Source organism: Sorex araneus, chromosome 11 (assembly GCF_027595985.1).
Source record: "Sorex araneus isolate mSorAra2 chromosome 11, mSorAra2.pri, whole genome shotgun sequence".
Taxonomy (NCBI): Eukaryota; Metazoa; Chordata; class Mammalia; order Eulipotyphla; family Soricidae; genus Sorex; species Sorex araneus.
Window position 1 is genome coordinate 31,925,340 of NC_073312.1, and position 13,166 is coordinate 31,938,505.

General features: G+C 39.6%; 1 protein-coding gene across 3 annotated transcripts in view; it reads right to left on the bottom strand.

The window, feature by feature from the left end:
• The window catches only part of LOC101539126 (cytochrome P450 2C5-like), a 32,046-nt gene extending 26,868 nt beyond the window's left edge, over positions 1 to 5,178 (bottom strand). For 2 of the 3 annotated variants that reach the window (XM_004621957.2, XM_004621956.2), the window contains exons 1-3: positions 5,011 to 5,178; positions 4,388 to 4,550; positions 4,084 to 4,236 (exon numbers count right to left, since the gene is read on the bottom strand). In XM_004621957.2, the coding sequence (XP_004622014.2) occupies positions 4,084 to 4,236; positions 4,388 to 4,550; positions 5,011 to 5,178 (484 nt within the window). Of the gene's footprint in view, positions 1 to 4,083; positions 4,237 to 4,381; positions 4,551 to 5,010 lie in introns of all 3 variants that reach the window. The other variant, XM_004621955.2, reaches the window with a different exon arrangement.
• Between the last annotated feature and the right edge of the window lie 7,988 nt (positions 5,179 to 13,166).

The following is a 13,166-nucleotide window of genomic DNA, read 5'->3' on the forward strand; positions in this document are numbered from 1 at the left end:
CATACAATCTTTTAATGGAAAACTAATTATCAAATGCTTCCTGAATAGGGTTATCTTGTTTGGGGGTATAACTCCCACAACAATAGTGAGTTTTGTGTTGAAATATGGAACGTAATCAAGGTGAAGAGAAAATTAAGTGAAATTCATCAGTTATATAGTTGGGGTGGGGGCCGGGGGGTATACCGGGGATTTTGGTGGTGGAATATGGGCACTGGTGAAGGGATGGTGTTTGAATACGGTATAACTGAGACATAAACCTGAGAACTCTGTAATTTTCCACATGGTGATAAAATAAAAAATAAATAAAAAAACATTAAAAAAATAAAATAAAACATTCCCTAAAAATTTGCTTCACAAGAAAAATACCAACATGTATAAAACTGAAAGATCACTTTTACATTAGATAGTGTAAACTTTTTTGACCCAGGTAGCTAAAAAATGTTCTATAAATCATTTTATCACTATTATCACTGTCATCCCATTACTCATCGATTTGCTCGAGCAGGCACTATTAACGTCTCTATTATGAAACTTGTTGCTACTGTTTTGGGCATATAAAATATACCATGGATAGCTTGCCATGCTCTCCCGTGTGGGTGAGATACTCTTGGCAGCATGTCGGGCTCTCCGAGAGGGGTGGAGAAATCAAACCCGGGTTGGCCACGTGTAAGGTAAACGCCCTACCACTGTTCTATTACTTTATACCATCTGACAGAAAAGTATAAACATTAACATAGAACAATTAAAATATTTCATTTATCGCCATTGCCTATATTTCACCCATTCTCAAAAGTGTCTCAATTAATTGGACATTTTAAAAAATGATATTTCAGAAGTCATTTAAGAAATTTAATAGCTAAAGTCATCAGAATTTCATATTTTCTATATGACAAAACTATAGAAAGTTAGGCACAAATATTAAAGGCAAGAGTATATGGTTAGGGATTTTAAATGATTCACTTACAATTAGTTAGAAAAAAACTGGTGTAGGGGATGGAGAGATAGTACAGAAGGTAGGGTGTTTGCTTTGCTCAGAACGGGGAATAATCCTGAGCTCTTCTGGGTGTGGCCAAAAACAACAACAACAACAACACACACACAAGCAAAAAACAATAAAACATATAACCTGAGCTGAAAATCAGTGAGACAAGCACATAGTACTGGAAGACAAATGAAAACAATAAGTTTACTCCAAAGGACCAAGATTTAGTATTCCAAAATAATATGTTTGTTTAGAATAAGTATTATGTTCACTCTCTCTCTAGAAAGAGAGAAAGAAAGAGAGAAAGAGAGAGAGAAAGAGAGAAAGAAAGAAAGAAAGAAAGAAAGAAAGAAAGAAAGAAAGAAAGAAAGAAAGAAAGAAAGAAAGAAAGAAAGAAAGAAAGAAAGAGAGAGAGAAAGAGAGAAAGAGAAAGAAAGAAAGAAAGAAAGAAAGAAAGAAAGAAAGAAAGAAAGAAAGAAAGAAAGAAAGAAAGAAAGAAAGAAAGAAAGAAAGAAAGAAAGAAAGAAAGAAAGAAAGAAAGAAGGAAGGAAGGGGAAAAAAAGTATTATGTTCAGCTGAATTTTGTTTATTTGTTTGTTCTTTTGCTTTTTTGGGTCACACCCAAAAAAGTCACACAGGATGCTCAGGGGTTACTTCTGGCTTTGCACTCAGGAATTCTTCCTGGCCTGGCTCAGGGGACCACGTGGGATGCTGGGAATCAAACACTGGTAGGCTGTGTGCAAGGCAAATGCCCTAACCACTGTAATATCGCTCCTGCCCCTGGCTGAGTACTTTTAAAAACAGCCCACTTGGAGCTGGAGTAATAGCACAAGGGTAGGGCATTTGTTTTTTTCGAGGCCTACATGGTTCAATTCCCAGCATCCCATATGGTTCCTCGAGCACCGCCAGGACTGATTCTTGAGTGAATGAGCCAGGAGTAGCCCCTGTGCACTGCTGGGTGTGAACCAAAAAGAAAAGAAAAAGAAAAAATAAAAACAGCCCACTTAAGATTTTTCTTTTCCTATCCCTTAAATGTCTAGCTAAGGGATTGTTCTCAAGAGCTATTACTAGGTATACAACAACAAAATAATATGAAGTTAGACTGATTAGGGAATATTAGCAAGTTCTGTTTGTTCAAATTCTTCTCTGTGTCTCTTTATCTCTGCATGGTACAGCAAACATTAGTTTACCAAATATTTTCCTTTCCTCTTCTTCCTATAAATTTTCTTCCTTTCTTTTGAAGTTTAAAATTACCCTCTTTCCCCCATCTCATAGAATTTCTCATTGCCTAACAGTTGTGAGCCTCTTGTTTCTATGTTGCTGGATGACTGTAATTAAATGTAATTTTCTCCTATTAATCTTTATGTCAGTGTTATTACTAGACAAACCAAAAGAATGTAGAGGGTAGAAAGATTTATTTTCTTCCCAACACTGGAGAAATCATAAAGATACAGCAAAGTTTAGTGAATGAAAACAAAGCCATAGTCCACTTAGACAAGACAGGTTAAACAGTTACTGATAATGGCTGAAGACTACTGCAACAAAACATTTTCAAATGTTGTGTATATATATTATTGAATTATGAAGTAGTGCATATTTAAGCACAGAGGGCACTGATAATGAAGAGTAATTAATGCTTACATATTTTAAACAGGCTGAGCTGTCTTTGCACAAAAAACACTAGGAATGAGAATTGTACCATAATATTTTTACTTGGTTCAAACAACAGATGGTATTATTATTAGCCCAAATTGTAGACCTGATCTCTGAGTTAACTCTGAGACATGTCTGTGAGACTGATTATATAAATATAGTCCAACTAAGGAAAATATTTCTCTCCTGTATCTTGAGATCATTTCTTCCTTTTGCACTTTACATGTATTCCCTAGTAAAACGTTCTAAAACTGTAGTAGTATTCCCTAATTCTTTCATTTTATGACTTGAAACTATTCTCTGTGATTTATGGTCTAAAAACTTAATTCAGGACCTCCCACAGACACCACCCTATTGACTTACCCAATAGCCCTGCTCACTGATTCCCGACTAAATCTCCCAAGAGGTATAAACCAAGAAGCTAAAACTCATGGAAACACCAATCCTCATAGTTGAAAACTGGGTCTGCCCTTGGGAGGAGGGCAGGTCGAGTACCTGCCATGCTGAAGCTTCAGCAGAAGCATCCACACCCCACTGCTGCAACCTTGCCAAAGGTTCAACTCTACTGCCTCATTGATACTCTCTGCAGAGCCTCTATCCACCTGCCAATACAAACGTCCGGGAAGCCACACCCACATCTCAAAGATGCTGCCTTGTGAGCTTATTGGCACAGAACATAGATCCTGAGCCAAGCGGCCTTTGGACCAAGCAGCCTCCTACATCTCCTAATTATTTAATACTGAAATTCCAGTAGGAGCACACCAAATTAGATGGGAAAATCATATAGAAGCCCACTAAACTCAACAAACAGAAACAATAACACAGAAGGCTCCACTAACAACAAACAGCCTAGTAAATCTTTAGACAAGGAGTTAAAACCCCATGAGGGGATATAACAATTTTCATGTTTCTATTTTGTATAGTTATTGATTTTAACATTAGAGCTTTGTTATCTAATCTATTTAAATTCTGGAAATGTACCAAAAGCTGTGGCTTTTGTCTACATTAAAGTAATCTTAAAAAATTAAAATAAAACTGAATTTAATGGGGAACTGAATAACATTTCATATTTCATACCCACACTATGTATACAACAGTTGTTGGACACACAGTACAGCATAGGTGCACACATGTGACAGTCTCATTTGGCTCTCTGCTTCAGATCCCCCTGTTTAGAGGGCCTGAGGGATAGTTGAGCAGGGAAGGTGTTTGCATTGCAATCAGACACTTTAGGAGTGATCCTGGAGCACAGAACCCAGACTAAGCCCTAAATAATGCTGATTGTGGCCCCCAAACAAACAAATAAACAAACAAGATTATTCTTTTCACATAGGATAGACAGCTTCTATCCCTAAAAGTAGTTAGCCCAAACTGAGACCTTTCCAAGGGTAGGGGTGAAGCAGAAAACAGCCTCTAGGCCTGAGTTAGAGCACACATAATCATCCCACCATTGGTTTTTCTCAACTCCTCCACAAGGCAGTGGGCTTCCTCTTGAACTCGGTTCTCAATGCTCCTCTTCCCCATCCCTAAAATCCTCAGGGTCAAGACAGAAAAGCGCCTGAGTTCCTTCCAGGTCTTTCCAACACTGAACAATACTCCAACTATGAAAAAAGACAGAAAAAGGAGAAACATTGTAGGTGAAGAAAAGGGGATGTGAATTGGCCAAATTTTGTTGAAGAGTACAACAAATTCCTGTCTTTTATCTCCTTCATCCCCAATATCAGTGCTACACTTGAACACACCCACACCTACCATGTCCTTCATAAAGTTTTTTAAATACTGGGACATCACTTCTTCCAGCAAACTCTTCTCCCAGATCTACCAGGGCTTCCTTCACTGCTTCATATCCATACAGGACCACAGCAGGCTTCATGCCAAAATACACAGTGAACACAGGACCATAGACTTTTGAGAGCTGGGAAAGAAGGCAAATGGTAAGTCAGTATTTGACGAAATACTGTGCTTTCTCCAAAATGATATTATCAGGGTTTTTTTTTTAAATCACCACAGTCTAAAATAGCACTACAATTTTAGGATAACATACACACATGTATATATATGTATATGTATATATATGCTTATATATGTATATCATTGTATCACTGTATCACTATCATCACATTGCTTATCAATTTTCTTGAATCAATCTATGAAACCCAATCGTTTCTCCACACACAAACTCCTTTCTTTATCTCACTATTTACTTTTGCAATAAAACACAAGATAAAGTTTTAAAATAACTGGAAGCAATTTGACCCACGACTTTTACAGTGAGTCAATTTTAATAGTGTGGCACTGGTAGTATATCTTACCTTTAAAATTTGGTGTAAATTACTTACATTTCAAATCATTAAAGGAACATAAAATATACTCACATTGCTCAGAGATTGACTGATGTTCTTAACATCTACTTGCAGGATATTTCCAATAATTGGGAGAGGAGTAGGGCCAGGCGGAAGCTTTCCTTTACTGGCATTCTGTTTCCTGCGGGAAAGGAGAAGCCAACAGGAGAGACAAAACACCAGCAATAGAACTGGATACATTGAAGCTTTCTCTTCTTACTCAGAGAAGCTGACCTGAAATCTAAAGGTTTTTTTAAAAACACTCTCTGCTGATATAACTTGTGCCTTTCTGTAAATACAACCGGTTACAGGCTCTGAGAGTGGACTTTGACCTATCAATAACACTAGCACTGTAGGCCAATTATTCATTGATTTGCTTGAGGGAGCAATAGTAACATCTCCATTGTGAGACTTGTTACTGTTTTTGACATATAGAATACACCACAGGGAGCTTGCCAGACTCTGTGAGGTACTCTTGGTAGCTTGTCTGGTTCTTCCAGAAGGATAGAGGAATCAAACCCAGCTCTGCCATGAGCAAGGCAAATACTCTACTCACTGTGCTATCGCTTCAGTCCTGATAAAGTAACAAAACGGCCTTCAGTCTTTTCTTACCTTTAGTCTAATGGCTATCAGTAGATTCTGGTTTAATTTAATACTCCTTTGGGATTATCAGGTATTGATAATTTTAAAACGTTTTAATACCTGGCCGTTTTATTTATTTATTTTTTGGTTTGGGGGGCACACCTGCCAAAGACAAACCCTGGGTGAACAACTCAGAATTAGGCACACCACAAAGATTAAGAAAACAGACAAAAAAGCCTGCTATCAAGGAGCTAACAGCCTCCTGGACTGTCCTCCAAAAACAGTATTTATTGCTAAGAACCAATAATCATTAAAAGGAGAAGAACAACATTCTTTAGTCAGGCACATAACAATTTTTTTTAATTGCACCTCACAACCCTGATCTATCTGGGCGAGACTATTACATATCAGAGGGTGTTAGTTTACTGGGATAAGCATAAGTGTAAAGGGGTTAAGACTTAAGGGGAAATCTTTCAGGAGGGGGAACAGAGAGACAGCAGACAGGACCCCTGCTGGAGTTGGTGTTCCAGGCAGCATTCCAAAAATGGACTCCAGGATTCTGACTGGTTCCTGACATCTCCCCCTTTTTGTGTTGCTACTCCATGAACTAGTAGTCCTGGCTGGATAGCTGCCAAGAATTGGTGGAGTTCCCTTGGAATCTCTCTGGCATTTGGACATACTTGGGCAGAGCGAATGATGCAGATATGGTGTTGTGATTCACTCTGGGTGTTTCTCAGGAACAGTGACTCCAACGTGGTGAATCTACTGAGTGTCCTTTAAATCAACCCACTATGATTTAAGTAGGTTAAATCAACCACTTGTTTAAGTCATTTCTGACTTTAATTTATAAAAAAAAAATTCCCATTTCCCAGTAGCTAGGCAGTCACATCCAGGGACTGCCCTCTACGCCGTGTAATCCCATCAACAGACAGTATCCAGAGACTTAAAAGCAAGCTTCTGGAAGAGAGCGATGCAGAGTCTCTTGCCTCCGAGCCTGGCTGTCTTCCCTGGGGCTGCTGGAAGGAGATGGTCTCCAGCATCCCTCCCGGTGGCCGAAGACCTCCAGAGCCTAGCCACAGCCATGCTCAAGGCCCCTCTCTACAAGTTCAGACGAGCCTCATGCATGAAGGTACCGGCAGAGGATCCCAGGTGTGTGGGACTCGGAGCTGAGACCTCCAAGGCTGCTCAGATCAGGACTGGACCTCCTCCGCCCAGATTTCCCATTTACTAGTAGCTAGGCAGTGACACCCAGGGACTGCTCCCGGCACCCTGTAATCCCATCAATGGCCACCATCCAGAGACTTAAAAGCAAAGTCCCGAAGCACTTGGCCTCTAAGCGGTCGCACAATATCTTATAGTCTACTTCTCCCTCTAAAAGAACCTGGAATACTACCAAGAGTTTCCTTCCCACAAGGGAGAACCTCGCAAAGCCCCCATGGTGTATTCATATGCCAAAACCAGTAACAAGCTGGGTCTCATTCCCTTGACCCTGAAAGAGCCTCCAATGCAGCACTGTTGGGAAGGACGAGTAGGGAAAGCCTTCTAAGATCTCAGGGCTAGGACGAATGGAGAAATTACTGAGACATCTCGAGAAATTTGACAATCAACGGGATGATAATGATGATGATGATGATGATGATGATGATGATGATAATGATGATGATGAATTTATATAAAAGAGCACATTCCTGAAATATATTGCCTCCTCTTTTCCTTTACTGTAATCCATATAAACAATCATATTAACTTTACTTCTGATAAATATTAACAGCCATTTTATATAAACACAGTGACAGACTCCTTTTATCTAGACCCTTTTTGATTAAGCTTAACATGGTCTTATGGGAAAGGGTTAGAGAAGGTGGCTTTTCCTGGGGACATCTCATTGTATTTCAAAGATTATGGTCCTTGAGACGTGTTAGCTTTTCATAACCCCATAAGGCTCTTTTAAGTTTCTTCTTTTGGGTCATGATCTTTTGGCCTGTTCTGTGACCCTGCCTTGAACAATTATACTTCTTATGCCCCTTAGACTGTCTCAAGTCGAAGCCAGTTTACCTAAATGCTTGTTCCAGATCTCTCCAAGGCCCTTGGTGTGACACACCTTTTGGGCTGTTAGAAATTAAGGCCATTCTTAGGGCTTTAAATCCTGAAGCTTAAGTCAAAATATAAGGTGGATGCCCAAGAATTTCTGGATTCAGCTGCACACTAATATTTTTCAGATTCAGTTGACACTCATATTACAAAAGCAAGTATTAACTGTCTTACTGTGTCTATATAAAACAGACATTGCTCTAAAATAAAAAAAAATACAAAACATAAAAAACTTACAAAGGCATAAAGAGAAAAGCAAGATATTTCACTTCCATCATAATGCAGTCTTCTACAGAAGTTTTGTAGATCACTTAAGACAAGCATATATGATCTCAAACCAAATTGTTTAAATAGATCAAATCCAGTTCTTATAACCTTATGCATTTTCACCAAACTTTCATACAAAAATTATAAAAAACATTGTTGAACTGCACAGTTAATCAAAATGATGTATTTGACCTTCAGGTTTTGCTCCTGGGGACAGGAGTAATGCTATTCCTCTGCCTGACCCCACCTTATTATTATTATTATTTTTGGCTTCATGACTCATAGGCTCAAGATCTCTTTCCTGTTAATGGAAGGAGTTGTTTCTCTAGAGTGCACCTAATAGTGAAAACACAATGACTAAAAGACCTGTTAGAATTGCCATAAGTAAGAGAAATGTTTTAGGGAACTTAAACTGTGCATAACATCAGTCATGCTTTTAAGTAGATCTCAGTGGGAAAGAACTTGTAATTTCTGAGCAAAAGTATCAAATATTTCAAGTTGCAAATGTAGTATGTCATAAGACATACTTCCTGATTAAGCAAATGTTTTCTAATTAATTTCCGTGAATGCTGTTTCTTTATAATTTTGGGAGTAACACAACGTGGTAAAGTTCTGATTACATATTAAGCCAGCTTTAGTTTGTAAATTTTGTATTTCATCCCCTAAAAATAAAACAAAAACTGCTTGTTGCAAGTCTGCTATTTGGGTAACAGTTTTTGTATCACTTTGTTATTTATTGTTCACTATGTCATACTGGGCTGGAGCGCTAGCACAGTGGTAGGACATTTACCTTTCATGCGGCCTATCCGTGTTTGATGCCTCCGCCCCTCTCAGACAGCCCGGCAAGCTACCGAGAGTATTGAGCCCACATGGCAGAGCCTGGCAAGCTACCCGTGGCGTATTCAATATGCCAAAAACAGTAAGTCTCACAATGAGAGACGTTACTGGTGCCCGCTTGAGCAAATTGATGAGAAACGGGATGACAGTGACAGTATATCATAATAAAGTAGTGTCACTGCCAGTTGGATGCAGTTCCAACAGCAGTTGCAGTGGCTATTAATCCCATGATTACAAAGATATGCATTAATATAAACCTTCATGATCTTTTCAGTACCTTCTAACAAACTGTCTACAATGCACATTGAAGGAGAGTCCTGCCGTGTCCTAGGAAGCTCAGAAGGCATCCCTGGGTTTAAGTAAATAAAGGGAAGGAAATTCTTGAATTTAGGCAAGTGAATAATCTGCAAAAGACACAGACTAGGGTTTTTTTTCTTCATCAAATCTTTATTTTTCCGATTGATAGGATAGGGTGTTTTCACACAGGTTTGTATAAAATGAGTGTCATTTTCTGTGAAACTGAAGCCAGACAGAGTTCCTTTACTAATATTTTATATTTCCCTATCCATGCTTTCACGAATTTTAACGTTGCAACTCCACAATTCCAAATGTTGAGGCCTGCATGGAATACTGGGCTTTGGAGGATAAAGTTCTGCCATGTTCCATAGTACAATCATGTTGGAATAAGCTGTCATAATTTCAGTTTCTCTAATAATTTTCCTATTCAATTTAAATAATTTTTGTTTTCACTGGCAAACCAAAAAGACTCCAGTCACTTATCTTTCTTTGGTGGTAGTTAGTAGGACTCTACCTACTCTGCTTATTCATTGTCCCATAGTATCCAAAATCTACAACCAGAAGTCAGATGGTTTGACTTTACAAGTTAACATATCTGGTCTGGAGATATTTGTAACTCCAATACCTTTTTGAGTCATAGGCCCAAGCCATTTAAGAGAAAAGCCTAATAACAATTGTAAGGCTAAATCCCCTTCTGTAGTATTTATAAGTCTAAAGCCAGACCCAATTTGCTAGTTTCAGACATGATCTCCATAGCCTTAACAGATTGGGAAAGTGGAAAAACCCAGTGGCACCGTTTCTGAGAAATGTCCCTTGTTTCATTGGATTTTCTGATGCCAAGGACCTGGCATCCATATAGTTTATTGGTGAATTCTAAAGGTGGTATATCTCCCTTTCCACTACCTGCACAGTTGGGGTTGAGTGAAAAAAGCCCAGAAATGTTGCTCACAAGGATATCTTCTTAGTATCAATTATACATATAAACATGGTAGTCAGTGTTTTACCAGTATTGGTCTGGATCAATAATCTTTCTTCCTGCCTCAAATCTCCACGACTATTGAAGCTAAAGGCATCTTTAAAAATGAAAAGACCACTGACCAAGCAAGTGGAAACAAAGATAAACACATGGAATTACATGAAACTAAGAAATGTCTGCGCCTCAAAAGAAATAGTGACCAAGATACAGAGACAGCCAATGCAATAGAAAAAACGATTTACCCAATACCCATCAGATAAGGGTTAATTTCCAAGATACATAAGGCACTGGTAGAACTTTACAAGAAAAAAATCCAACTCCATCAAAAAAGATACACAAATGGCCAAAACTCACAGGGAAGAAAAAGCTCTACCTAGTAACCATCAGGGAGATGCAAATTAAAACAACAATGAGATATCATCTCACACCACATAGACTGGCACACAACAAAAAGAACAAAAAGAACAAGAACAACCAGTGCTGGTGTAGAGGCAGAGAGAAAGGCACTCTTATTCCTTGTTGGTGGGATTACCCACTGGTTCAGTCTTCTTGGAAAATAATATGGGCATTCCTCAAAAAAAAAAATAGAAATCTAGCTTCCATACGACCCAGCAGAACCACTTATGGAATCTAATCTAATCGAATCTATATACACAGCAGAAATGCCATCTGCACTTCTATGTTCATTGTAGCACTATTCATAATAGCCAGAATCTGGAAACAACTTAAGAACAGATGACTGGATAAAGAAACTATTGTATACCTATCCATATTTGATGGGGTTCAAATATGGTATGAACCATGGAAATACCTGTAAGGGCGATTAGAAACTTCCCTAAAAGCCTCCATCCCTCTCGGAGAGACCGGCAAGCTATCAAGAGTACCCCGCCTGCACAGCAGGGCCTGGCAAGCTATCCTTGGCATATTCGATATGCCAAAACAGTAACAACAATGGACCTCATTCGCCTGACACTGAAAGATCCCCCAGTATGGTAACATTAAGAAAATGAGCAAGGAGAGGCTGATAAAATCCCAGGGACAAACTAGACTGCCAAAACGAAGAACTAAAATGACTGTCAGTACTTTCATCGCACACATGCTGGCATCAGAAGCATCCATGATTAAGGACCTGATCGTGCAAGTGTACAAGATCAAGTATGACATCATTGGGCTGACTGAAACAAGAAGGCATTGATCACATCACACCATTTTTGACACTGGAGAAGAACAGTTGCTCAGAACATGCGACGGCAGAGGTGTTGGTGTCCTTGTCAACGACTTGGCCATGAGCATTGATTCATGCGAAAGTCTAAGAACCCGAATTGGACAATTATGCTTGAATAGATGTTCTCACTGCCAGCAGTTTCTATCTTTGTCGTCTACACACCAACATCTAACTATGATGAAGAAGAAATTGAGAAGTTTGACATGGAACTATAAAGAAGACCACACCTTCTACTAGATTATTGTCAGTGATTTTAATACCAAGACAGGACTGAGAAGGTCGCCCGAAATACTCCACACTGGGATCCATGGCCTGGAATGGAACGAACAGGGTGAGAGACTATCTGAATTCTTTATGTCGACCAAGACCATTCATGGTAGTTCAAAGTTCCAGAAGACCAAATTTAAACTTTGGACTTGGGAGTCTCCCAGTGTACAGTTCCATAATGAAATTGACCACATTATATTCAATTGACGGTTTTGCCTGACCGATGTCACTCTTGTCCCAAAATTCCAAACGGGATCGGACCACCATCTACTTTGTGCAAAATTCTACTTCACAGAGTAGGGAGAAAGGACTGCAAAGTTTAAGTTTAAGAAGGAACTCCCAGAATGACCACCAACTGGGAGCTCTTTAGCACTGTTGGAGCAATGTGGGAAGTTGACAACATTGACAATATCCATGAGGAATCCAATCGACTGGTTCAGCACCTACATGACTGCGTGACGAATGCCGAGAGAGTAAAAGTCACGAACAGACGCCTGTCTTTGGAAACTCTCGAGCTCATTCGCCAATGTGTTTTGGCACAAGCCTCAGGCAATCACAAGCTAATGCATGAGCTCACAAAGCTGTGCAAAGAAGCGATAAAGGAAGACCTTAAAGATCTCAGCAGTGTTGGTTGATGCAGCAGAAGCCGAGAAAAGTGTTCACAATGCTCGTCTGTCCTTCACCAACTACAAGACCAAGATGACTGCCTTCCGACATTTTGATGGATCTATCACATCTTCAAGAAGGGAAATATAGAGTATTATTCATGACTTCTACTTGGATCTCTTCAATAGCCGTGTCCACCTGCTCACACCAAATTCCCCAGGATAGATATGTCGTTCCCAACGTCCTCTCTTCTGAAATCTGACACATATTTCGTCAGTGAGGATACATACAGAACCCAGTCCAGACAAGGTGGGACCTGAACACCTAAATATTGTGCCACCAGTACCCATCAATACACTGGCTCGGCTCTTCAAAAGCTACCTGCTCATACACAAGGTTCCATCCAAATGAAAACTGGCAAGACCATTCTATTGTACAAGAAGGGTAACATTCCCAACATCGGCAACTATTGCCAATCTTACTGTTGTCCAACTTCTACAAGTTGTTCACTGGAGTAATCCTGAATAGAATAGGCAGAACATTCGATGAAGAACAACCATGCGAGCAGGTGAGGTTCCGAAATGGATTCAGCACAATCGATCATATCACACAATGACCAAGTATATTGAAGTTTTGCAAGAGTTCAAGATGCCGCTCTGTCTAAGGTTCATCTATTTAAAGAAGGCCTTCAATTCTGTTGAGACTGAGGCGGTCATCAAAGCCCTGGCCAAACAGGGCATTCAAACGCATTATATCAAAATCCTCTGCGAGCTGTATTGTGGATTCACCACTAGGATCTGACCATTCTACCAGGAAGTGATCATTGGCGTAAAGATAGAGCTTGGCAGGATGATACCATTTTACCGAAACTCTTCAGTGCCACCCTCGAGAACATTATGCAATGACTGGAATGGGAAGGGATGGGAGTGAAGATAGACGGTCGACAAATACACCACCTCCACTTCGCTGATGACATCATTCTCATAACACCAAACATTAGCCAAGTGGCACAAATGCTGGCCAACGTCAACTGTGAGTGTA